The sequence below is a fragment of the Hylobates moloch genome, unplaced genomic scaffold, assembly GCF_009828535.3.
Source record: "Hylobates moloch isolate HMO894 unplaced genomic scaffold, HMol_V3 SCAFFOLD_6, whole genome shotgun sequence".
In the NCBI taxonomy this organism is placed as follows: Eukaryota; Metazoa; Chordata; class Mammalia; order Primates; family Hylobatidae; genus Hylobates; species Hylobates moloch.
In genome coordinates, this window is record NW_026652281.1 from 73119154 (window position 1) to 73146329 (window position 27176).

Below are 27176 nucleotides of genomic sequence, written 5' to 3' on the forward strand. Positions count from 1 at the left end.
GATTATTATATTATATTATATTATATTATATTATATTATATTATATTATATCATATTATATTATATTACATTATTTTTTGAGATGGAGTCCCCCTCTGTTGCCCAGGCTGGAGTGCAGTGGTGCCTTCTCAGCTCACTGCAACCTCTGCCTCCCGGGCTCAAGAGATTCTCCAGCCTCAGCCTCCCGAATAGTTGGGACTACAGGCGTGCGCCACCAAGCCCATCTAACTTTTGTATATTTAGTAGAGATGGGGTTTCATCACGTTGGCCAGGCTGCTCTCAAACCCTTGACCTCAGGTGATCTGCCTGCCTCGGCCTCCCAGAGTGCTGGGATTGCAGGCATGAGACACTGCGCCCAGCCTCAAGATTGTTTTTAAAAGATAAAGGCAATACATGATCATTGTAAAAGAGTCAAACAATTCAGGAATACTTTTGTTGAAAGTGAAAATCTCCTTCTTTCACTTACCTTACACATGCCAAATCCATTCTCCTCTGCCCAAGGTAACTACTATTAATTTGGTATCCTTATATCATCTATCTATCTAATCTATCTATCTATCATCTATCATCTTTCTATGTATCTGTATATCTATGTATCTGTCTAATCTATAATTGTTAGATATCTATATTTATCTATTTATTTATATCAATATATACCAGCTTTATTGATATCCCAATAATAACTCACATATTGTACCATTCACCCATTTAAAGTACAATTATTCAATGATTTTTAATATATTTAGGGTTGTGCAACCATTATCACAATTTTAGAACATTTTAATTGTGCTAAAAAGAAACTTTGTACCCATTAGCAGTCATTCTCCATTTTCTCATGGTTCTCAGCAACTAATAATCTACTTTCTGTCTCTATAGGTTTGCTTGTATATCTTTAAAACATTTTTTTGTTACAGGTAAAAGATAGACACAGAAAACCACACAAAACAAATGTATAGTTTAGTGAATCATTATAAGGTTAACACTCTTAGCATCTACTGTCAAGATTAAGAAATAGAATTTTGCCAGCCAGGTGCGGTGGCTCACTCCTGTAATCCCAGCACTTTGTGGGGCTGAGGCGGGCAGATCATGAGGTCAAGAGATCGAGACCAGCTTGGCCAACATGGTGAAACCCGATCTCTATTAAAAATACAAAAATTAGCCAGGCATGGTGGTGGGCACCTGTAGTCCCAACTACTCGGGAGGTTGAGGCAGGAGAATTGCTTGAACCTGGGAGGCGGAGGTTGCAGTGAGCCATGATTGTGCCACTGCACTCCAGCCTGGGTGACAGAGCGAGACTCTGCCTCAAAACAAACAAAAAAACAAAAACAAAATAGAATTTTGCCAGCCCTCCACAAAAGCCTCTTGACAGAGCCCATCCCAAACTGTCTCCTTTTCTTCCTCCAAAAGTTATCACTCTTCTGACTTTTATAGTAATTGCTGTCTTGCATTTCTTTACGATTTTAATCATCCAAGTGTTTATTTGTAGACACCAGGGTTTAATTGTTTAATTCTGCCAGTTAAAACAACCATATGCCTTTTTTTTTTTTCTGAGATGGAGCCTCACTCCCGTTGCACAGTCTAGAGTGCAGTGGTGCGATCTCAGCTCACAGCAACCTCCACCTCCCAGGTTCAAGTGATTCTCCTTCCTCAACCCCAAGTAGCTGGGATTACAGGCATGCACCACCATGACTGGCTAATTTTTGTATTTTTAGTAGAGATGGGGTTTTGCCATATTGGCCAGGCTGGTCTCAAACTCCTGACCTCAGGTGATTCACCCGCCTTGACCTCCCAAAGTGCTAGGATTACAGACGTGAGCCTCTGCGCCTGGCCTCATATATATTTTTTAAGATCTCTTTTTAATTTATAGTTTTTTCCCTCTATTTCTTTCTTATATGTCTTATCCGCTGAAGATCTGGGCTGTTTGACTTGTAGAGTTTTCACAGTCATGATTGTGTTGATTACACACTTATGATGCAGTTTATCACGTTCCTCTGTCCTCTGTATTTCCTACAAATTTGTAGCTGGATCCAGAGACTTGTTGGGATTCAGATTCCATCCCTTTGGCCAGACCATAGGTGGTGGTGTGTTCTTTCATCAGAAAGTACTCAATAATGTTTCTCCTTTTGTAATGTTGGTAGCTACTGATGCTTAATGGCTACATCCATTAATTCACTGGGGTTTGCAAAATGGTAATATTCTGAGTCACTTCTTTTTCATCTATTAGTTGCAACATTTTCATGAAATACTTCCCCTCATCAACCACTATTTGGTTATACAGTGGCACATTTCATACAAGAAAGTCAGGGTGTCAGAGAATGCCTGATTCTTTCCCATTTACTTACCAGTTTCCAAGATAACAAGTTGGTTCCTTATCATTTTCTGTAGGTGACCAACTATTATTATTGTTATAGACTCATGGATTAAAATATATTTAGATAAATTTCAATCCATTGAAATTACTACCATCGTTGAAGCTTAAATTTTCTCATCTTTGGTGAGTGAAAACCTCTTTATGTTGACAACCAAGTCCTTTTGATGTAAGTCTGGTAATCTCTGATAGCTTTCGCATTATCTGGTATATCAAGACTTTACAGGCTTATTTCATACATTTCTTCTTCTTTTTTTTTTTTTTTTTTTGAGATGGAGTCTTGCTGTGTCACCCAGGCTGGAGTGCAGTGGTGGGATCTCAGCTCACTGCAACTCCGCCTCCCAGGTTCACGCCATTCTCCCGCCTCAGCCTCCCCAGCAGCTGGGACTACAGGCGCACACTGCCACGCCCGGCTAATTTTTTTGTATTTTTAGTAGAGACAGGGTTTCACCATGTTAGCCAGGTCCATCTCCTGACCTCGTGATCCGCCTGCATCAGCCTCCCAAAGTGCTGGGATTACAGGCGTGAGCCACCGCTCCTGGCCTGTTTCATGTATTTCTTACCCCAGCAGACATGCAATCAGCCATTTCTTTAAGATGCCTTGGTTTCTTTCAGCAAGAAATTGGATTTCAAGACTACAATCTGAGTAGTAGACATGCTCATTGTTAATAAGGTGGTCATTATTTCTTTAGATCTTTTCAGTGGACATTAAACATCAAGTTCAAATTTAGGACTATAAAACTTTTGCCTAACTTCTTTTTTTAGTTTTTGTTGTTGTTGTTGATTCATTTGTTGAGACAGAGTCTCACTTTGTTGCCCAGGCTGGAGCATGGCGGCGTGATCTCAGCTCACTGCAACCTTTACCACCCAGATTCAAGCAATTCTCATGTTTCAGCCTCCTGAGTAGCTGGGACTGCAGGCATGCACCACCATGCCTGGCTAATTTTTGTATTTTTAGCAGAGGCAGGGTTTCACCATGTTGGCTGGGCTGGTCTCAAACTCCTGGCCTCAAGCAATCCATCCTCCTCAGCCTCCCAAAGTGCTGGGTTTATAGGTGCGAGCCACATAACTTTTTATGTATTACATCTTGACCTCCTTTTTTCCTGAGATTTTTGGTTCTCAAAAACCCAAGGGATAAGATAAATAGAAAATTCTACGTTTTCAATTGTTCTATATCTACATCATCAAATAATATAGTCCTTACATAGTATCATCTCTCCATTTAGTCTTAGTTCAACAAATAACCATATAGTTAATGCTTACTACTAGTTATATCAATCTCTCCATACATTACCTGAAATCTGTTTTCTAGGAGATTCCTGAGAAATGCCTTAAAAAAATAATAGCCTCTGAGCTTGTGCACGTTGATAACAATTTTCCTTTAATACTTGAAGATTAATTTTTCTGGCTATAAAATCCTCAACTCTCGTTTTATTTCCTTAAGTATCTTAAATGTGTTATTCCATTTTCTTCTGGTATTAAGCATTGCTATTGAAAACACTTAAAGTTGATCTAACTTTATTTCCCATATAAGTTGTGTGCTATTTTTGTCTAGATGCCCAAAAGTTTTTTGTTTTTTTTTAATTTTTGAGACAGGGTCTTGCTCTGTCGCCCTGGTTGCAGTGCAATCTGGTGTAATCATCGCTCACTGCAGCCTTGACCTCCCTGCCTCAAGCAATCCTCCCATCTCAGCCTTCTGAGTAGCTGGGACTACAGGCACATGCCACCCACACCTGGCTAATTTATTTTTCTTGAAAGCCCACTATTTTATGCTGTTTATTAGCGTATGCCTTGGTAGTGATCATTTTGAGTCAATATTCTTAGGTATACAATGTGCTCTTCCAGTATGTAATTCTCAAAATGTTTTTTTTTTTTGAGTATTTTATTGGATTATATATTTTGTATTATTTCTTCTGTTTCTTTATTTTTATTTTCTTCTTCAGATACTTTAGACACTTCATGTTGGATTTTCTTTGTAACTTCAATATTTGTCATTTTCTCTCAAATCCTTTTAATCCTTTTCTTTATTTCTTTTTTAAAAAATGGCCCGGCACAGTGTCTCACGCCTGTAATCCCAGTACTTTGGGAGGCCGAGGTGGGTGGATCACCTGAGATCCAGAGTTTGAGACTAGCCTGGCTAACAGGATGAAACCCCATCTCTACTAAAACTACAAAAAAATTAGCCGGGCATTGTGGTGGGTGCCTGTAATCCCGGCTACTTAGGGAACTGAGGCAAGAGAATCACTTGAACCTGGAGGCAGAGGTTGCAGTGAGCTGAGATCACGCCATTGCACTCCAGCCTGGGCAACAAGAGCGAGACTCCGTCTCAAAATATAAATTAATTAAATAAAAAATAAAAAGTTTTTATTGTGATAAAATATATATAACATAAAATTGGCCATTTTAACCATTTTTAAGTGTACAGTTCAGAGGCATCAAGCACATTCACGTTGTTGTGCAACCATCTCCACCATTCACCTACAGAACTTTCATCTTCCCAAACTAAAAATCATTCATTCAATAGTCACTCCTCAATCTCCCCTCCCTCCAGACTTTGACAACCACTTATTCTACTTTTTGTCTCTGTCAATTTGACTACTTTGAGTACCTCATGTAAGTGGAATCATACAGTATTTGACTTTTTGTGAATGGTTTATTTCACTTAATGATATGGTTTATTTCACTTAAAGACAGTAACGTCTTTAAGTTTCATCCATGTTGTACATGTCTTTTTTTTTTATTTTAAAAATCTCCTCCTTTTATTATTTTTTTCCTACAGCATTATTTGCCGTGTTTATTCTTTCTTGTGTTCCTCCTAGTTTTTGGTTTCATTTTTCTTTTCTTTTTTTTAAAGACAGGGTCTCACCCAGGTTGGAGTATTGTGGTGCGATCTTGGCTCACTGAAGCCTTGACCTCCCAAGGTTCAAGCGATCCTCCTGCCTCAGCCCCCTAAGTAGCTGGGACTACAGGTGCATGCCACCATACCCAGATAATTTTTTTTGTGTGTGTATTTTTTGTAGAGATGGCGTTTCGCCAAGTTGCCCAGGCTGGTCTCAAACTCCTGACCTCAAGTAATCTGCCTGCTTTGGCCTCCCAAAGTGCTGAGATTACAGCTGTGAGCCAGAGCCCGGCCTTTTCTTTCTTTTTTTTGAGACAAGGTCTCACCCAGGCTAGAGTGCAATGGTGCAATTGTGGCTCACTGCAACCTCTGCCTCCCAGGTTCAAGCAATTCTTGTGCTTCTGCCTCCCAGGTTCAAGCAATTCTTGTGCTTCAGCCTCCCGGGTAGCTGGGATAACAGGTGTGCACCATGCCGGGCTAATTTTTGTATTTTTAGTAGAGACAGGGTTTCGCCATGTTGGCCAGGCCAGTCTCGAACTCCTGGCCTCTTGAGATCTGCCCACTTCGGCCTCCCAAAGTGTTGAGATCATAGGCATGAGCCATTGCACCCGGACTCTCATGGTTTCTTATATGTTCAAAAATACAGTGAATTGCTTTCTGAAAATTTCTGCCTTTTTTCCGCTCTCTCTCTTTTATTTGGACCTTCTCTTTCCTTTGTTTCTATTCATCTTAACCTTCTCCATTCTAATTCAGCTACCAGCATTTTCTCTTCAATATAGGGTCCTGCCTTGGAAGGGGACACCTGACTGGTCAGTTTTGAGAAATCACAGGGGCTAGCATCCCCTTCAGAGCTCACCATGGGCTCACTGCAGTCACTAGTTTCAGCAGGTGAAAGCCCTGTAAACTTCAGCTTCTCCTCTCACATGAGCCAGCAGTGCACCTGCTGACTACTTTTTGGTTCTTCCTCTCAGGTCCATTCCTTCCCGCTGCGTTCTCCTGCACAGGTGCAGATAATTGCAGGTCTTGCAGCTGTCAGTGGTTTGCTGTCACCCAATTTGTATTTTGGAATCTGTGGGGATACCTTGCAAACTAGCTTTGTTGTAAGTGTTGTTTATAGCTTTCTGGTTTTGCTACCTAGTTGCTCTGTTTTTACGTGACGATTTGGGAAGATCTGAAAACTGTGGAGCCTTTGTGGCTGCCATTTCCCTGAAATTCTTTCCATAGTTTTTTATACATACATATGTTAAAAATTATATAGATAATATAATACATATATATGTAGCTAGCATGTGTTTATACCATCTACACACACACATACTGATATGTGTAGATTTTTCTCTACATTAAATTATGTTGTTCTGGAACTATTGATAGCTATGTGAACTTAACCTTTTGATGACAGGGATAATAATAATAGTAGTTAAGGTTTATTAATGCCTGCTTTGGGTTACTCAACCCCAGACCTGTGTCACCTGCCAAACCATGCTCTCAGCCACCATCCTTAACTCTTTTTTTGAGACAGAGTCTCATTCTGTTGCCCAGGCTGGAGTGCAGTGGTGCGATCTCGGCTCACTGCAACCTCTGCCTCTTGGGTTCAAGCGATTGTCCTGCCTCAGCCTCTCGAGTAGCTGGAACTACAGGCACAAGCCACCAAGCCCAGATTTTTTTTTTTTTATTTTTAGTAGAGATGGGGTTTTGCCATGTTGGCCAGGGTGGTCTCGAACTCCTGGCCTCAAGTGATCTACCCACTTCGGCCTCCCAGAGTTCTGAGATTACAGGCATGAGCCACTGCGCCCACTTGGTATGAAGATTCTTAACCAATAATGTATATCAGAATAGAAGTACAGATCTACAGGACTGGGTGGATCAAGTTGCACGTGAAGCAATATATCCATTGATTTATTTATTTGCTATTTTTATTGTTACTAATTTTGCTTAGGGCACTTTGGGTTAGGTATTCTGTCTCTGACAACCTAAAGAATTATAACGAATACAATGGATGACTGTCATGCACCCCTAGTTGAGGCTTCTGGATTGAGCCTCCCTCCTGGAACACACGCTGGCCACACTGAACTCTCCTTTTCATATGAGACTCCCTGTTTCTCTAGGGCCTAGCCAAACACTCCTCACATCTTGCCATCATCCCCTTCTATTTCACACAATTTCCAACATGAAGCCTGTAGCCTAAACATGCTTCTGCTCCATGCTCCTGCCACGTGGTTTGGCAGGACAAACTGCAGCACACCAACCCTCCTTTCATAAAGGTGACCCAGCTCTGCTGGGAATGGAGGGAAAGAGAAATGAGCTCTTCCCTTCACATACCAGTAATGTCATTCCTTCCTCCCCCGGGGGGCCCCATGGCTGTCACGAGCAGCATGTCCACGATGTCCAGCCTGGTTGTGTCTTTCTTGTCAAACCAGTAACCGTGGTCAATCCACTGCCTCAGGAGCTCGATGGGGGGCTGGGCCCCGTACACCTCTTTGGCTGGCATGTTGAGGTCATCTGGGGAAAGAAGCCACAGACACAGCCATTGCAAGTTCATGGCATCTTCTGCTCTCACAGGAGGTAACAGATGGCAATTCCCCTGTAGGGGAATTTGTTCCCAGGTTTCCATTCCCCATTCCAGTTAGGGCTTAGTCAATGGATGCCCTGACCAGATTGGAAGGGGTTTGTTTTCCTGAGTTCTGGGCTCTCCTGCCTCGTTGAGATCTTTGTCCACTGTGACTATAAGGATGCATAGACTGACATTAACAAACTGGCTTTGCCGGGCATGGTGGCTCATGCCTGTAATCTCAGCACTGTGGGAGGCCGAGGCAAGCAGATTGCTTGAGCTCAGGAGTTCGAGACCAGCCTGGGCAACATGATGAAACCCTGTCTCTACCAAAAAAAAAAAAATTAGTTGGGCATGGTGGCTTATGTCTGTGGTACCATACTCAGGAGGCTAAGGTGGAAGGATTGTTTGAGCCTCGGAGGCAGAGGTTGCAGTGAGCCAAGATTGTGCCACTGTACTCCCTCCAGCCTGGGCAACAGAGTGAGACCATGCCTCAAAAAGAAAATAGAAAAGAAAAGAAAAACAAAAAGAAAACAGGCATTTAATTTTTTCCCATTTCTGTCAAGCAAAATAGATTGTCTACTATGTGCTAGACATTTTGTTAATTCCTCCCCATATGATGGCTCCCAGCCAATAGAGTATTTAATTTGACCAGCAGGTAATAGTTGAACTTCAATGGGAGCAACAGATGATGAGACCCTAGGCTTTGAGCTGGTGTTTTTTGTTTGTTTGTTTTGTTTTTGTTTTTGAGACAGAGTCTTGCTCTGTCACCCAGGCTGGAGTGCAGAGGTGTGACCTCAGCTCACTGCAACTTTGTCTCCTGGGTTCAAGTGGTTCTCCTGCCTCAGCCTCCCAAGTAGCTGCGACTACAGGTGTGCACCACCACGCCCAGCTAATTTTTGTATTTTTAGTAGAGACGAGGTTTCACCATGTTGGCCAGGCTGGTCTCAAACTCCTGACCTCAGGTGATCCACCTGCCTCGGCCTCCCAAAATGCTGGGATTACAGGCATGAGCCACCATGCCCAGCCTGAGCTGGGATTTTTGATAAGAAAACCAAAATGACAAGAATATATTAAGACTTCCCGAAGGGCAGGGACTCATTTTCCCCAGTAGTATATTACCCAGTCCTGGCACATCAGAGGCACTCAATAAAATGGGGGCTCTTTGAGATCACGCCACTGCACTCCAGCCTGGGGGACAGAGCGAGACTCCATCTCAAAAAAAAGGGGGGGGGCTCCTTTAGTTTTTCTTCAACAAACAATTGTTTGAATGCCCAGTTTGTGTAGGGTAACATTTTAGGACCTTTATATACATTATCTCATATAATCCGATAATAACTTTATAAGGAAGATAGTATTAACTCTATGTTAAAGATGAGGAACTGAGGGTCAGGGACGTCAAGTCACAATATACCTAGGGTTAAAAAGTAAGCTTTGAAGTTGGGCATGGTGGTTCACGCCTGTAATCCCAACACTTTGGGAGGCCAAGGCAGCAGGATCACTTGAGGCCAGGAGTTCAACCAGCCTGGGTAACAAAGCGAGACCCTCGTCTCTACAAAGAATGGAAAAATTAGCCAAGAGTGGTGGCATGTGCCTGTAGTCCTAGCTACTTGGGAGGCTGAGGTAGTAGGATCACTTGGGCCCAGGAGTTGGAGGCTGCAGTGAGCTGTGATTGTGCCACTGCACTCCAGCCTGGGTGACAGAGTGAGACCTTCTCTCTCTCAGAAAAGTAAGATTTAAAACCAGATCTGTTTGGCTGCAAAGCTTACCCTGTTTTTGTATATACCATAAAAATAGGGAGGGAGAGCAAGATGGAGAAAAGGAGAAAAAGAGGAAAAGAAAAGGAATGTAAAATAAAATAGGACTCCTGCCTCTGAGGAGCTGTTAGTTGGCAAGGATATGAACTCAGGCAATATTTCCTCTGAATACATGAGTTTTAAAGGCAGATCATGAAACAATCCAGAAGTGTGGGGCATTACTATTCCCAAATGAGAATGCTATGTGTCAACAGTAAGATAGTGGAAAATATAATGTATTTGGCACCAAAAAGCCTGGGTTTGGGTCACAGCTCCAGAATGTTCTAGATATTTGATCCCAAACAGGAAATTTAACCTTCTGGAGCCTCAATGCACTGACTAGTAAAATGACAATGATGGTTAATAAGCTCACAGGGTTGTGGGGCTCAAGTGACCTAAGTGAGGAAATGCTTTGTAAAATAGTTACAGTCCTGGGAAAATTCACTGTGCTTATTTCACAAATGTTTGTTTGGCAAGTATTAGGTTCCTCCATTTAGTGATAACACATTTATCTGACATAAAATGGAATAAGGGGTTTATCACAAGGTGTGTGTTGCTTTTGGAAATGCCAGCGGGCAAACAGCACAGTCCCCTTCTGAAATTACTACTCACTACAAGGAAGAAAGGGAGGAAAGAAAGAAGGAAGGAAGGAGAGAAGGAGGGAAGAACGAAAGGAGGGAGGGAGGGAAGGAGGAAGGAGAAAAAGAAGAGGAGGGAATGAATACTAAGCTATATTAACTGGAAATATTTGATCTCCCAGGGAGAGTAAAGGCATGTACAGTGGCACTACAAGCAGAAGTTGTAGTTTGCTGCAGCTTATGGTGGAAGAATCTGGTTGTGTCCAGACCCAGCCCAGTGCCTTACCCACAAACACCACTGCTTTCTTCCCTATGGGAGGCCCGAAAAGGCCCTTCCGTCGTCGATCCAGCTTGGACATGATGATATCCTGGGTCTGATTGGCTGAGGTTCTGGCAGAGAAACTGATGCAGTTGGGTAGGTATGTATTTTTGGGAAGGTGGAGAAGGAAGTTGTTGGTGATGGCTGATTTGCCAGTGCCTGTGGGACCCACGAACAGCGTTGGAATCTCATGGTCTAAGTAGGTTTTCAAGAAGAAGGACTGCCGGGCTGTCTCCATTGTGGGGATGATGAGTTCTGAGACCTGTACCACACAGACATAGGAGAGTCTTGGTTGTGGGCCCAGGAAGCTGGAGGTCTTGGCATTCAAGAGACCTGGGTTTATATTCTAGCTCCATCCCTTACTATCTTTATGACCTTAGGCAAGTCTTTAACCTCTCCATGGGCCTCAGTTTCTTCATCTGTGAAATGGGGATAATAATGGCACCTAATTCACAGAGCTGGCTTGAGGATTAAACAAGATCATGCATGTAAAGTTGGGCATTACTGTCTGTGTGTTGTAGATGAGAAGACTGAGGTCGAGAGCCTTTCTGCAACCTGCTCAAGTAACACAGCAAGTAAGTGAAAATGCAGGGATTTGAATCCCAGCTTGTCTGATTCCAAAGTCTGCAGTCTTCACTACTGAATGGTCATATTATAAACAGTCGTGGTAAGGATCAGTCCATAGCTGCTGTGCTCCTAGAGCATTGCTCTGAACCAACTTGTCTGCCTTGTCCCAGGCAAGGTCTACCTCCCCTATGCCATCGTCACTGCCTGGCTCAGAGGGCTTAAGTGTGATCCTGAATCCCCATGATCTGTGCTTGTTTCTGATCTGTTTTCTACAACACTCACATCCTTGCTTCTAAGACCCACCCTTACTAATCCCGTGCCTTTTCCAATATGGGGATTCTATTAATACACACTCTTCCTGGTATTCAGGTCCCAGTTGGACTCTTAAGGCCGGGTCTCAGGCTCCTGGAATCCCTATTTGGACAGGGCACCTGACCTTGGCTTGGATTCTCTGAGCTTGAACCCTGTCATCAGTCATTTGGCTACATTTTGTCCCTCTATGGGGGAAGACGATTATATCATACACTGCAGTCTCCTTCTATGTCTAGGCTGAAAGGGACTAGACCTTGGGGCCACTGTGTTGTAGAACTACAGAGAGTACCATTCACACCATGGATCATGTCAATGGTGCCTCCTAAACCAAAACTGGACCATGATGCAAATAGCGCCACCTAGGTCTGCGCAACATGATGGCCCTATGTATACTGGTAGACAAAGGCTCAGCTTCTTTCTACAAGTAATTTGATCAAAGGAAAAGAAACAGATGAGACAAGGGAATTAAAGTTGAGAAGAAGAGAAGTAACAGGTGCTTAACTATTGGTGTTCTGCCTGTATCACCCCCTACAGTCTTCCCAGTAACCTTCTAAGGCAGGTATGTAATAACACAGATGAAATAACTGAGGCTCGAAGAAACTGGCTAACTTATCCAAAGTCATATAGCCAGCAAATGATGCTAAATGCAGAACTAGGTTCAAGATGCGTATTTTGCTACTAAGACTGGGAGTTTAAAGCAAGTTGGGTTTCATAGATGCTTATTTTCAGGAACTAGGACAATTGTTTGACAAGGGAAAAATCTCCAGAACTGAAGATATTTTCTTCATTGGACTCTTTTACTTGTATTAATTCAGCAAGATTGCAAATTCCTGGAGCTGAAGTGACTAAGCTCTTTTTGGAGAATTAAAGTTTAGGACCTCAGTGCTGGGGGTTGCTTTACAACACTCAGCCCCCAAGGTGTGTCCTGAAGTCAGCACACATTCACCCTGCTTGACACATCCTTACACATACAGCTGTGTCCTGCTTGGTGTCTGACTTAGTTGTCAATATCTGTACTTTCTCCACCACCTACCACTCTACCCAGGGCCTGAACAATCTCCAGTCATTTCAGAAAGATAAACTATGCCCACTAGATTCTACTAACAGGGACATAAAAGCTTTCTGAAAAAACGTTCCACAAGGATTGAAAAGAGCAGGAGTTGTAGGTGTATCATTTTCTAATCAGAAAACTTATTCATCAGAACCTACTTTTCAGAGAATTCTGATCAAGAAAATCTTTCTCTAAGGATTCAAAGAATCCTTTTTTGCTGAGATAACTGAGAAGCACACTGATGACTATCTGGTGTTGTTGTTGTTGTTGTTGTTATTATTATTATTATTATTACTGAGACAGAGTTTTGCTCTTGTCGCCCAGGCTGAAGTACAATGGCGCAATCTCGGCTCACTGAAACCTCTGCCTCTGGAGTTCAAGCAATTCTCCTGCCTCAGCCTCCCGAGTAGCTGGGATTACAGGCATGCGCCACCACGCCTGGCTAATTTTGTATTTTAGTAAAGATGGGGTTTCACCATGTTGGCCAGACTGGTCTCAAACTCCTGACTTCAGGTGATCATCCTGCCCCGGCCTCCCAAAGTGCTGGGATTACAGATGTGAGCCACCGCGCCTGGCCAGTACCTGGTATTACTGATAATGACAATAATCAGAATAGCAACAAACACTGATGTAGCCCCTAGTATGTGCCATGTGTTCATGTATAACACCTCCAACCTCTGCAACCATAAATGTTCCCCCCACCGCCATTTTTTGGTTGAGTAAATTGAAGCTGAGAAAGGATGCTGTGTCTCTCTGATTCTAAAGCCCATATTTTTGAAGTTCCACTACAGCACATGTTTAAATATTTTTCTAAAGAAAGCCCTTAAAACTCCTCACAAAGACTGTAAATTCTTCCACCTGAGAGAATATTTGGATAATTCTAGAAACCAAAGTTCCATGGCCAATGCTTCTCCTTATACCTTTGCGCCAGCTGGAATTTTTTCCTCCTCTTTGGTGATATACTGTGTCCACGTTTCCCAACGTCCACTTGCTTGTTTGATAAAATAAAAATCATAGATGCTTCCTGGATCCAAAAAACAAAACAGATCATTAGCATCATTAGCACATGAAGGCTTTACTTGCCTCCCATATTTGAGGATTTTAAGTCCCTCAGTTATCAGCATCTGAAAATATATAACTAACAGTGCTGGCATAGTTGTGGTGAAACTTATACATTTCTGGAAAGTGTATAAACTGAAACAACACTTTTTAAAGAGTAGTGACTTTATTATTTGTGTAAAAATGATAGGTGCTAATTATGCAAATTATTAAATTAGTTTTCATAATGTAAACAGCAAGTATTAAAATAGAACAAGGCCAGGTACAGTGGCTCATGCCTGTAATCCCAGCACTTTGGGAGGCTGAGGTGGGTGGATCACCTGAAGTCAGGGGTTCGAGACCAGCCTCGCCAACAGGGTGAAACCCCATCTCTACTAAAAATGCAAAAAAATTTGCTGGGCATGGTGGCACGTGCCTGTAGTCCCAGCCACTTGGGAGGCTGAGGCAGGAGGATCACTCAAACCCAGGAGGCCGAGGTTGCAGTGAGCCAAGATTGTGTCACTGCACTCCAGCCTGGGCAACAGAGTGAGACTCTGTCTCAAAAATAAATCAATAAATATATAAAATTTAAAAAAAGAACAAAAAAAGAAGACAATAAAGTAGTCAAAATTCCACATCCAGAGATAACTGTTGATGGCAATCCTTCCAGCCCTCTTTCTAGACACACAAACATACTGAAGATGGAAGGACAGATAGATGAAAGAAAGGATTTTATAAGAAGAGGACTCATTGGACATATACTATTTTAAAATAACTATGTTAAAGTTAATTTTACTTAAATCTAGCAAAAGAAAAGGAGATTGAAGTGAAACTGAAGGACCTGCTGATTTTCAGGTACAGTTTTTTTTGCTACAAGAGATACTGGGTCCTAAAAGGTATTTCATAATTTTAAGTCATTATGCTTTAAAAATCATTTAATGTTATTTTGTTGTATTTTAATTTTTTATTGTGAGAATAATTTAAAAAATGAAAGTAAGGAGAATAGTATAATAAACCGTCATGTACGCATTATCCAGCCTCAACATGATCATTTTGCCATTTTTGTCTCATCCATTTCACTACCTCCAACCAGCACCATATTCATTTTTCCTTTATTCTCTCTTCCTTCCTTCCTTCTTTTCTTTTTTTTTTTTTTTTGAGATGGAGTCTCACCTGTTGCCAGGCTGGAGGGCAGTGACATGATCTCTGCTCACTGCAACCTCCGTCTCCCGAGTTCAAGCAATTCTCCTGCCTCAGCTTCCCAAGTAGCTGGGATTACAGGCACTCGCCACCACGCCCTGCTAATTTTTGTATTATTAGTAGATACAGGGTTTTGCCATGTTGGCCAGGCTAGTCTCAAACTCCTGACCTCAGGTGATCCACCCGACTCAGCCTCCCAAAGTGCTAGGATTACAGGTGTGAGCCACTGTGCCCGGCCCTTCCCTGTCTCTTTCTTTCCTCCTCTCTCTCTCCCTCCATCCTTCCTTTCTCCTCTTCCCTCATCTCTCCCCCCTCCCCTTCCCTTCCCCTCTTCCTTCTTTGGAGTATTTTAAGGCAAATCCTGATATCAGACCATTTCAATTGTGAATACACACGATTCAAGTTTAGACCAATTTCATTGATTCCTTTGTGAACTGTGAGGTGATTAACTCTTCCTTCCAGCTCCCCTTCTCTGGTTCCTTTTGTTGTCATTGACACTACAACTTTCACTTTGTCAGGGTTCATTTTCATTTATATTTGATTCTGCAACCATAATTTCTGCATTCCTTAGTCTTGTTTATATTTCAATAGATTCACTGCTCAAACTTTTAAATAGATTCAATGCTCAGGCCTTTTAACACAGACCACTTAAGAGTTCTTTGTTTTGTGAGGGGGAGTTTCCCTGCACAAATTGTCTTGTCTGCTGCCATGTTAAACATGCCTTTCACCTTTTGCCATGATTGTGAGGCCTTCCCAGCAACATGGAACTGTAAGTCCATTAAACCTCTTTTTCTTTATAAATGAAAAAAAAAAAAAAAAGAGTTCTTTGTTTTAATTTATCTCTTAGTTGACTAATTGTCTTCCTCTTTCTCTTTCTTTCTCTCTTGCCTCTTTCTTTTCTTTTTCTTTCTCTTTCTGTCTCCCTCCTTCCCTCTTTCTCCTTCTGTATTTGCTTCCTTCCCTCCCTTTCTTCCTTCCCTCCCTTCTTTCTTTCTTTCTCTTTCTTTCTTTCTTCTTTCTTTTCTTTTTCCTTCCTTCCTGCCTTCCTTCCCTCCTTCTTTCCTTCCCCTCCCTCCCTCCTTCCCTCCCTGCCTCTCTCCCTCCTTTCCCTTCCTCCCTTCCTTCCTTCCTTCCTTCCTTCCTTCCTTCCTTCCTTCCTTCCTTCCTTCCTTCCTTCTTTCCTCTCTTTCTCTTTCATTCTTTCTCTCTTTTTTTCTTTCTTTTTTGAGACAGGGTCTCACTCATTGCCCAGGTCAAAGTGGTGCAGTGGTACAATCACAGTTCACTACAGCCTCAACCTCCCGGGCTCAAACAATCTTCTCACAGCCTCCCGAGTAGCTGGGACCACAGGCATGCGCCACCACACCCAGCAAATTATTTTATTTTTTGTAGAGAGAGGGTCTTGCTATGTTGTCCAGGCTAGTCTCAAACTCCTGAGCTCAAGCAATCTGCCTGCCTTGGCTTCCTAAAGTGCTGGGATTACAGGCATGAGCCACCATGCCCAGCCTCATTTTTTTTTTTTTCCAAGAATGGGCTTATAGGTGCTCAACTCGCTCAGCTCATACATGTTTGAGAATGAACGCCTGCTGCTTTTGTATTTTTAACAGTGACTTAGCCGAGAGTAATAGTCTATGTCATATTTTCTTGCCTTCTAAGGCGTGCAGACATTGCTCTATTCTGTTTTTTTTTTTTTTTGCATTTTAAATTGCTATGCAGAAACTGAGGCCCATCAGATATTACCCTGGAAGTCCAATAACTTAATTATGTTATATTTTCTGGTCAGTTATTATGTATCAGTTTTTCTCGGAGCATAGCATACTCTTACAATTGGCAGAAACAATTGTTCATTTTAGGAGAAGTTTCTGCATCTGTATCTTTGTATATATTATTTATACTATTGATTGGCGTTCTTAAGAAACTAGCATTATTTGGTCTCCATATCAATTGTATTGTCTCTAATTGCTTCAATGTTTTTCTTTTTTCTTCTGTTGTATGTGTAATTATCTCAAACCTTATTTCTAAGCCATATATTAGATGTCTAGCCTTGTATACTTTCTTTCTGGTTCTAATTCACTTATTAAATCATTAATGGCATTATTTTATTCCCAATCTGTTTCTCTGACTCTTCAGTTCCTCTGTTTCTCTAATTTAGTAGTTTTATCACTTCATCTACAAACTTTCTACAGCTTTATTGAAATGTAATTTACATATCATATAATCCAACTAGTTCAAGTGTACAATTCAATTATACTTTTAGTGTACCAAAACCACATGTACATGTAAATCTATTAATATTCACAGAGTTGTGAAACCATTACCACAATCAATTTTAGAACTTTTTATTACATTGGATAGAAACCCCACAACTCTTAGCCGTCACCTGCCAAATCCCTCTCCCACCCACTTCATACCCTGGCAACCTCTAATCTATTTTCTGTCTCTATAATTTGCCTATTCTGCCTATATAAAGGGAATCATATAATATGTGTTCTTTTGCGATTGGCTTCTTTCACTTAAAAAAGTGTGTGTGTGTGTGTGTGTGCGCGTGCGCGTGTATTTGAGACCAGGCCTAGCTGTCACCCAGGCTGGAGTGCAGTGGCACGATCTTGCTCACTGCAACCTCAACCTCCTGGACTCAAGTGATCCTCCTGCCTCAGCCTCTCAAGTAGCTGGGACAATAGGCATGCACTACCATGTCTGGCTAATTTTTGTAGAGATGGGGTGTTTGCTATGTTGCCCAGGCTGGTCTTGAACTTAGCTCAAGTGATCTGCCCACAATTGGATTGTTTAACTTTTGAGTTAAATTAAATTGGATTGTGTTTAACTTTGGAGGAATTGTCACAGGCTCTTTTTCAAAGCTACTGCACCATTTTACATTCCCATTATGGTAGATCACAGTTCTGATTTTCCTGCATCCTCACCAATACTTGTTGTTTTTCATCTTTTTAATTACACCCATCCTAGTTGTTGTAAAGTAGTATCTCATTGTGGTTTTAATTTGCATTTCCCTGATGGCTAATAACATTGAGCATCTTGTTATGGGCTTATTGGCCCTTTGTATATCTTTTTTTTTTTTTTTTTGAGACAGGGTCTCACTCTGTCACCCAGGGTGGAGTGCAGTGGTATGATCTTGGCCACTGCAAACCCTGCCTTCTGGGCTCAGGTGATCCTCCTGCCTCAGCCTCCCAAGCAGCTGGGACTACAGGCAGGCACGCACCATCATGCTTAGCAAATTTTTGTATTTTTTGTAGAGATGGGGTTTCACCATGTTGCCCAGGCTGGTCTCAAACTCCCAGGCTCAAGTGATTTGCCCACCTCAACTTCCCAAAGGCATGAGCCCCAATGTGCCTGGCCTGTATATCTTCTGTAAATAACTGTCTATTCAGATATTTTGCCCATTTTTAATTGGGTTGTCTTTTTATTATTAAATTATGATAACTCTATATATTCTAAATTTGAGTCCCTTATAAGATGTATAATTTGTAAGAAATTTCACCCATTCTGTGGGATTTTTCATTTGATGTTGTCCTTTGAAGCATGAAAGTTTTTAATTTTAATGATGTTCAGTTTACCTATTTTTTCTTTTGTCACTTGTGCTTTTGTTGTCTTAAGACATCATTGCCTACTCCAAAATTATAAAAATGTGCATCTATGTTTTCTTCTAAGAGTTTTATAGTTTTAGCTTTTACATTTAAGTATTTGATCTATTTTGAGTTAATTTTTCACTATAGTGTGAGGCAGAACTACAAATTCACTCTCTTACATGTATAATTCAGTTGTTCCAGCACGATTTGTTGAAAGATCATTCTTTTCCTATTTAATCATCTTGGCACCATTGTCAAAAATCAGGTCACCATAAATGCAAGAGTTTTCCTTCTGGACTCTCAATTCTATTCAATTAATCTATATTTCTGTTCTTTTGCCAGTATACCATACTATTCATTTATGAACTTAAAAAATTAAACTTCTATTATTACAAAATTCTTTCAACAGAAATATTTTCTGGCCCTTGGTTCATGTTTTCTGTTAAACATTTTCTCTCTTTCTCTCTGCCTCTCTCTCTCTGATGTGTGCATGATTGCCTTACCATTCTGCTCTGATATAATTGGGTAAATTCTTCTTGACATTTTTCCCAACATTATCTGGGGCCAGTTTATCTTATCTACAGTGTTGGCCACTATTCAAGGAATGGTGTGTGGCTTTCTTTCCTATAGCCTTAATCTATAGGGTTGGGTAAAGGGAAAAGCTCAGTTACCCTTGCTGGAAAATCTGAGCACTGTACCCTCTCTCTAAAATCTGTCTACATTTCCTGAACCATGGATCCATCTCACTCCCATCCTAGCTAGTGATGTGCCCCACTCCTGAAGGATTCAGCTCATGTCCCCACGCAGCACAGGGTTCTGGAAGATGCAAAACCTGGTGTTTTTTCCCATCCCTACTAAGGTCCTCCAGCATCACACAGGGGCTTCCATGATGGAGAGTTTCTCTTAGACCTTTTGTGCAGCTGCCCAGCCATCATCATAGTCCCCTTTCCTCTCCAATGGTGATTTCCAACGAGAACTCTTAGAATGTTGTCAACTGACCTGGTTCCTCTCCCCGTCACTCTTAGCAAGACAGAGGGGTGGCAGGTTCTGAGTTGGGAGATACGCCAGGCCAGAATCTTGTTTTCTTTCCTTATTCACTACTTCACAATGTTTGCAGAATTAAGTTGTAATTCATTCTTTGGTTATTGCTGGGGACTTTTTAGGATTAAAAAATGTTTGTTGTTGCCGATTTCGTTAGGTATTTTAAAAGTGAGCTTCTGTTATTCTACGTCACTCTGCAGCCTTACCTAGAAGTCAATCTGGTGCAATACTTTTAGAAAGCAATCTGGCACAATGCTTACAGAGCGACGAGAATGTTCTGTAAGTCAGAAATCCCATTTCTGGGAATTTATCATAAGGAAATAATTCACAATGAAAATAATCTGTATACATGAGTATGCAACACCATCTGTGATAGCAAAGAAATAACTTACATATCCTACATTAGGAGACAAGTAAAATTAGCTCTTATAAGATGGATGGAATATTCTTTGGTCATTAAAATGATAGTTGCAAAAGCTAAGTATTAGCATAGAAAATGCTTTTAAGAAACAATGATAGATAAAAATAGACTACAGAGTGAAATATATACCATTATGATAACCAGGTAAAGAGATGAAATCAGGTAGACAACCAAGGAAACAGATTTTTTGAAAACTGAAATGACTGTGATACAGTGGTATGAACAAAGAGATACTTATTGATAATTTTTATTTAATAGAATAGAATTATTTTTACAATAAAAAGGAGACACTAAAAGACTGAATCAGTAAAATATTTTTCCCTCTTCCTTTGCTGATGTTGAGCTAGAGCTAATTTGTGGCTTGGTTTGGGAACATTTAGGCTAATGAGAAAAGATTTGGCCGGGCATGGTGGCTTATGCCTATAATTCCAGCACTTTGGGAGGCCGAGTTGGATGAATCACTTGAGTCTGGGAGTTGGAGAACAGGCTGAGTAACATGGCAAAATCCTGTCTCTACAAAAAATACAAGAATTAGCCAGGCATGGTGGCATGTGCCTGTAGTCCCAGCTACTTGGGAGGCTGAGGTGGGATCACCTAGGCCTGGGGCACTAAGACTGCAGTGAGCCATGATGAGCCATGACTACGCCACTGCACTCCAGCCTGGACAACAGAATGAGGCTCTGTCAAAGAAAAGAAAGAAAAAAGAAAAGAAAAGAAAGAAAAGAAAAGAAGGAAGGGAAGGGAAGGGAAGAGGAGAAAGAAGAGAAGAGAAGAGAAAAGATTTAACTAGTAAAAGTAGATTTACCAGCTGTGTGACCTTGGCTAAGGTTACCATTTGCACATCTGTAAAATAGGCCTGATTTTATGTCAAGCTCGGAAAATCACCACTACGGAGAGTGAGTGAGATATATGTGTCAAACATCTAGCATAGTTCTGGGCACACAGAAGGCACTTGGTAATGTTTAGCTCTAGCTCTTCTTGGTTTTCATCAGAGTAATGGCTCCTGTTCTCTTTGTGTTGTGATTATAACTTAAACTCTGGTCTGGGTGTGAGAGTAGAAAGAGGAGAATAGCAGAAATTCAGGAATGGATGGGTAATGAATTGATAAATGACTTTTATCACCCCTACCACCCCCACCCCGGCTCTGCTTTCCTCTCCTGCACTTGGGAAAATAAAGTAAACTTCTCAACTGAGCAGTGAGTGACTTTTCAAAGGTCACACAATGAATGAGTGAATAAAGAGAAATTTAGCACTTTCTGGACAAATGGATCCCTGGGTTGACAAACAAAGGTCCATGTCAAACAACGTGAGCCCAACATTGACAGAATCCCACAAGGGTCTGCTTGCTTTCCTTAGTGTATGCTTCCCAGTGTAGTTCCTCCAGCACTTATTTGAGAGATGCATTTATGCCATGTCTTGTATATCATGAAAATCCTAGAAAACAATGTCCCATAAAGTCAGGGAAGGCCTTCCTGGAGCACTCGGCATTAGAATTTTAATCATGGGCCCTTGTGGACAGGCTAGAAAGGCATTTTAAGCTTTTGAATATGGTTATAAGAAAATACAGGGTCTTGCTATGTTGCCCAGGCTAGTCTCAAACTCCCAGGCTCAAGCGATCCTTCCAACTCAGCCTCTGTGTAGCTGGGATTACAGGCATGAGCCACCATGCCTGGCAAAAATCTGTTTTTTTTTTTTTTAAACAAGCTGCTGCAAAAGAAGATATACGCAAAAGAAGTCAGTTTGCAGGACACGATGAAAATTATGGTTTGTTTTATGCTGCATCTGCTGGGTAGGGCATGGAGGGAGGAGATGAGGCCATCGTTGTGGATAGGAGATGTTATAAGGGAAAATTATCTAGAAACTGAGTGGGAGCTGTGCACATCACATCATAGGCTCTCTAGCTGCAGAAGGAAAGGAAAGAGGTCATCACAAAGTGATCTGAAAGTGAGGTCAAGGGCAATTCATGTACCATCTCTGCAGACAGAGCATAAACAGATTGATCTTGAAGGATGAGGAAGGCAGAAAACAACATGTGGAGCCTGTGAAAAAAATATTGCAATGTAAAGGAATGTCATATGGAAATTAACCTGAAGAATTTATCTATGAACTTTTTTTTTTTTTTGAGACAGGATCTCACTGTATCACCCAAGCTGGAGTGCAGTGGTCATGCATGGCTGTAGCTGCATCACAGCTCACTGCAACCTCAACCTCCTGGACTCAGGTGATCTCCTGCCTCAGCCTCCCAAGTAGCTAAGAATAGAGGTGTGTGCCATCATGCCTGGCTAATAGTTTTTGTATTTTTTGTAGAGACAGGGTTTTACAGTGTTGCCCAGGATGGTCCCAAACTCCTGGGCTCAAGAAATCCACCTGCCTCAGCCTCCCAAAGTGCTGGGATTACAGGGGTGAGCCACCGTGCCAGGCTGAAACTTGTTTTATATGCAGGACTTGAAGCCAAATTTCAGGAAAACTGTTTGGTATCTTCAATAAGGTGCAGAAAGACCTAACTTTAAATGAAGCAGGAACAGAAAGCAACAAAGGAAAAACAAGCTAAGATGAAACGACAAGATAAAAAGTGAGATGGATGCCCTAAGAGATGATGATGATAATAGCAATAAAATTGCTCATGTTTATTGAACATTTCCTACATACCATGATTTACTCAAAGTATTTTTACATGTATTAACTCATTTAATCCTTACTATTATTGTTGTCCCCATTTTATAATTGAGGGAGCTGAGGAGGATAAAGAAGTTGCTCAAAGTCACCCCAGTAGTAAGTGTTGGAGCGAGGGTCCGAACTCTGACAATTTCACTCCATGGCCTGTACTTTCCCATCCTTGCACTAACAAAGCCTGGCACAGAAACAAAAGATACAAAGGCAGAATTAAAATCATTCAAGGCAGTAAAAAGAATAATTGAAGTTGTGGGTGGCTGATACCAAAATGAAAAGTGCACCTTAAAAGACCAAAGCCCCAAAACAAGAAAAAAGGAGATGATGGTTATGGGAGCCAGAAAATAATTTTTTTCCTTGCTGACGGAAAGGATGCATCACATTCCAGGCAAAATAAACAAAAGGGGACACAGTCTGTTAAAAACAAACAGAAACAAAACCTACAAAAACATTAAATAAAGAACATATGAAAAACAAACTACCACTTTATATATAATTCAACCTCACTTCTAATTTAAAAAAGAAGAAATTTAAATTAGATACTATTTTCACTTTTCAAATGTAAACAGAATGCCAAAATACATGAGGCAAAACTGACAGAACTTCAAGGAGAAATAGACAAATCCAATATCATAGTCAGATACTTCAACCACCCCTGCCGATCACTAATTGGCAGATAACAGTCAGAAAATAAGTAGGAATATAGTGAAACTGAATAGCACCATCATCAATTAACAGGATCGAATTGATATTTATTACTTTATTCAACAACAGAAGACTACATATTTTCTTAAGCTCACGTGAAACATTCACCAAGATAGAACACATCCTGGGCAATAAAACACTTTTTAATTTTTTTTTAGGCAGGGTCTCACTCTCTTACTCTGTCACCCAGGCTGGAGTGCAGTGGGATGATCATGGCACACTGCAGCCTCCAACTCCTAGGCTCAAGCAATCATCCCACCTCAGCCTCCTGAGTAGCTGGGACTACAGGTGTGAGCTACCACACCCAGCTAATTTTCGTTTTTTGTTTTTGTAAAGACGGGATTTTGACATGTTGCCCAGACTGGTCTCAAACTCCTGTGCTCAAGGGATACTCCATCTTGGCCTCCTAAAGTGCTGGGATTACAGGTGTGAGCCACCATGCACAGCCAAAAAGAAAGATCTAAAATCAATAATCTAAGCATTCATTTTAGGAAACTAGAGACAGCAAATTAAATAAAAGGAAGCAGAACAGAAGAAATAAAAATTATTGCAGAAATCATGAAATTGACAACAGGAAATTAATAGATAAAATTAACAAAAGCTGTATCTTTGAAGGATTAATAAAATTGATACGCTGGGCACAGTGGGTCATGCCTGTAATCCCAGCACTTTAGGAAGGTGAGACAGGTGGATCACTTGAGTCCAGGAATTTGGGACCAGCCTGGGCAGATTCTACCTGTTAAAAAAAAAAAAAAAAAAATTGATAAACCTTTAGACAGGTTAACCAAGAAAAAGAGAGAAGACAGCACTAATATCAAGAATGAGGCTGGGCACGGTGGCTCACACCTGTAATTCCAGCACTTTGGGAGGCCAAAGCAGGCAGATCACCTGAGGTCAGGAGTTTGAGACTAGCCTGACCAATGTGGAGAAAACCCGTCTCTACTAAAATACAAAATTAGCCAGGCGTGGTGACACATGACTTTAATCCCAGCTACTCAGGGGGCTGAGGCATGGTGACATGTGACTTTAATCCCAGCTACTCAGGAGGCTGAGGCAGGAGAATCACTTGAACCCAGGAGGAGGAGGTTACGGTGAGCCAAGATCGTGCCATTGCACTCCAGCCTGGGCAACAAGAGTGAAACTCCATCTCAAAAGAAAAAAAAAAAAACTAAAAAAATGAAAGGCCATCAGTACTGATTCAATGGACATTAAGAGGATAATAAAGGAATATTATGAACAACTTTACACCAACAAATTTGATAAATAAAATAGACCAATTCCTTGAAAGAGATGATTTACATGATTCACATAAGGAGAAGTAGATAATTTGAATAGGCTTTTATCCATTAAAGAAATTTAATCAACAATTAATAACCTTCCAAGAGAGAAAGTACCAGGCCAAGATGGGTTCACTGGTGAATTCTATCAAACATTTAAGGAAGAAATGATACAAATTCTCTACAATCTCTTACAGAAAATAGAAGCAGAGGACACACTTTATAACTCATGCTATGAGGCCAGCATTATGCTAATACCAAAGCCAGATAAAGACATTATAAGAGAGGAAAATTACAGACCAGTATCTCTCATCAATAAAGACATTATAAGAGAGGAAAATTACAGACCAGTATCTCTCATCAATATAGATGCAAAAATCTTCAACAAAATATTAGCAAATCAAATCCAACAACATATGAAAAGTATTACACACCATAATCAAGTGATACTTATTCCAGTTGATTATTGTTATTCCAAGGTATATAAGGCTGGCTCAACATTTGAAAATCAATTAGTGTAATTCATTGCATTAACAAGCTAAAGAAGAAAAATCATATGATCACGTTAATAGATTCAGAAAAAGCATTTGACAAAATCCAACACCCACTCATGACAAAGACTCTCAGTAAACTAGGAATAGAGGGAACTTCTCAACTTGATAAAGAATATCAATGAAAAACCTTCAGCTAAACATCACACTTAATGGCCAAGAACTAGATGCTTTCCTCCTAAGACTGGGAGCAAGATAAGGAAGCCCTTTTTCATTACTTCTGTTCAGCATCATACTGGAAGTCCTAGCTAATGGAATAAGACAAGAAAAGGAAATAAAATATTGGGAAGGAAGAAATAAAACTGTCTGTCAATGGCATAATTATGTAAAAAATCCCAAAGAATCCACAAAAAAACTCCTGGAACTTATAAGTGATTGTAGTAAGATGGCTGGATACAAGATTAATATACAAAAGTCAATTGCTTTTCTATATACGGGCAATGAACAAGTGGAATTTGAAATGAAAACACAATACCATTTATATTAACTCCAAAAAAGAAGGAACTACTTAGGTATAAATTTAACAAAAAATATACAAGATCTAGATGAGGAAAACTATAAAACTCTAGCCAAAGAAATAAAAAAGTCTAAACAAATAAAGAGATAATCCATGTTTATGAATAGAAAGACCCGAAATTATTAAGAAATCTGTTCTTCTTGACTTGGTCTAGGTAAACGCAGGCTTAACATTATCCAGCAATAGCATGTCTATGTGTTTACTAAATGAATTAATGGAAAAGTTATGTTCACAAAAGGCCTTTACATAAATGTTTATAACTGCTTTATTTATAAGTACCAAAAATTGTAATAAACCAAAATGTCCTTTAATGGGTGGATGGATAAACATACATACAATGAAATATTATTAAGTGATAAAGAAGCAATCTAACAAAGAACAAAAATCCGTGTAGGAACCTCAACTGCATATTGCTAAGTGAAATAAGGCAGTCTAAAAATTTCACATACTGTATGATTCCAAGAATATCATGTCTTGGAAAAGTCAAAACTATAGAGACAATAAAAAGATCAGTGGTTGCTTGGGGATCAGGGAAGGAAGGGAGGATGAAGAGGTGGAGCACAGGATTTTTTGGGTTGTGTGAAACTATCCTGAATGATTCTGTAATGGTGAATACATGACATTTACGTCTTTGTCAAAACCCATAGGACATACAACACAAGAGTGAACCTTAATGTAGACTATGAACTTTGTTCATAATAATTTAGCAATATTGGTTCATCAACTGTAACTATAATACCACAGTACTGCAAGATGTTAATGAAAGAACTGTGTTTGTGTGGGTGAGAAGAAGTGGCATATGGAAACTCTCTGTATTTTCTGCAACATTTTTCTATAAATTTAAGACTAAAGTCTATTAAAACTTTTTTTAAAGGAGAAGAAAGTTAAAATGCGATATGATTTTCATATTTCAAATGCTTGAGATTTTTTTGTTTTGTTTTATTTTCTGAGATGGAGTCTTGCTCTGTCGCCCAGGCTGGATTGCAATGGTGTGATATCTCAGCTCACTGCAACCTCTGCCTCCCAGGTTCAAGCAATTCTCCTGCCTCAGCCTCCCAAGTAGCTGGGACTACAGGCGCCCACAACCATGTCCAGCTAATTTTTGTATTTTTAGTAGAGATGGTGTTTCACCATGTTGGCCAGGCTGGTCTCAAAATCCTGTCCTCAAGTGATCTGCCTGCCTCAGCCTCCCAAAGTGCTGGGATTACAGGTGTGAGCCACTGTGCCTGGCCGAGATATGATATTCATATTTCAAACTGCTTGAGATTTTGAAAAGACAATACTCAGTGAGGCACAAGGGAAGTTTAGCAACCAAAAGCTTTAAAATGTTACCGACCTCTTGACTCAGCAATTCTATCTTAGGAAATCATCATAAGGAAATAACAATGAATTAAGTAAATATCATTAACAACCAGAATGTTGTTAATGATAGTAAAAACTAGGAGATAAAAGTACAGAATGATCTTATATTTTAAAAACAAACCTGGAGACACAAACATGTATAAGAAAATGTCTAAAAGAATTGTCATCAAAATGTTAATCATGGTTGTCTTTTTACCACATATTTTATTGTACATTTTTTTCTTAAAAAATAAGAATGAACTTCATACCCACCACGATGGCTATTATCAGTAAAACATACAGAGAAAATACAACCACTGGTGAGGATGTGGAGGAATCGGAACTGCTGTGTATTGCTGGTGGGAAGGTACAATGTTGCAGCCTCTATGGAAAACATTACAGCAATTCCTCAAAAAATTAAACATGGCATTAACATATGATCCAGATTTT

At 40.5% G+C, this 27176-nt stretch overlaps 1 protein-coding gene across 1 annotated transcript in view; it reads right to left on the reverse strand.

Moving 5' to 3' along the window:
• Positions 1-27176, reverse strand: part of DNAH3 (dynein axonemal heavy chain 3) — a 223910-nt gene that overhangs the window by 56995 nt on the left and 139739 nt on the right. The window contains exons 42-44 of the mRNA XM_058440807.1: positions 13302-13405; positions 10419-10713; positions 7530-7709 (exon numbers count right to left, since the gene is read on the reverse strand). Coding sequence (XP_058296790.1) covers positions 7530-7709; positions 10419-10713; positions 13302-13405 — 579 coding nt within the window. The remainder of the gene's footprint in view (positions 1-7529; positions 7710-10418; positions 10714-13301; positions 13406-27176) is intronic.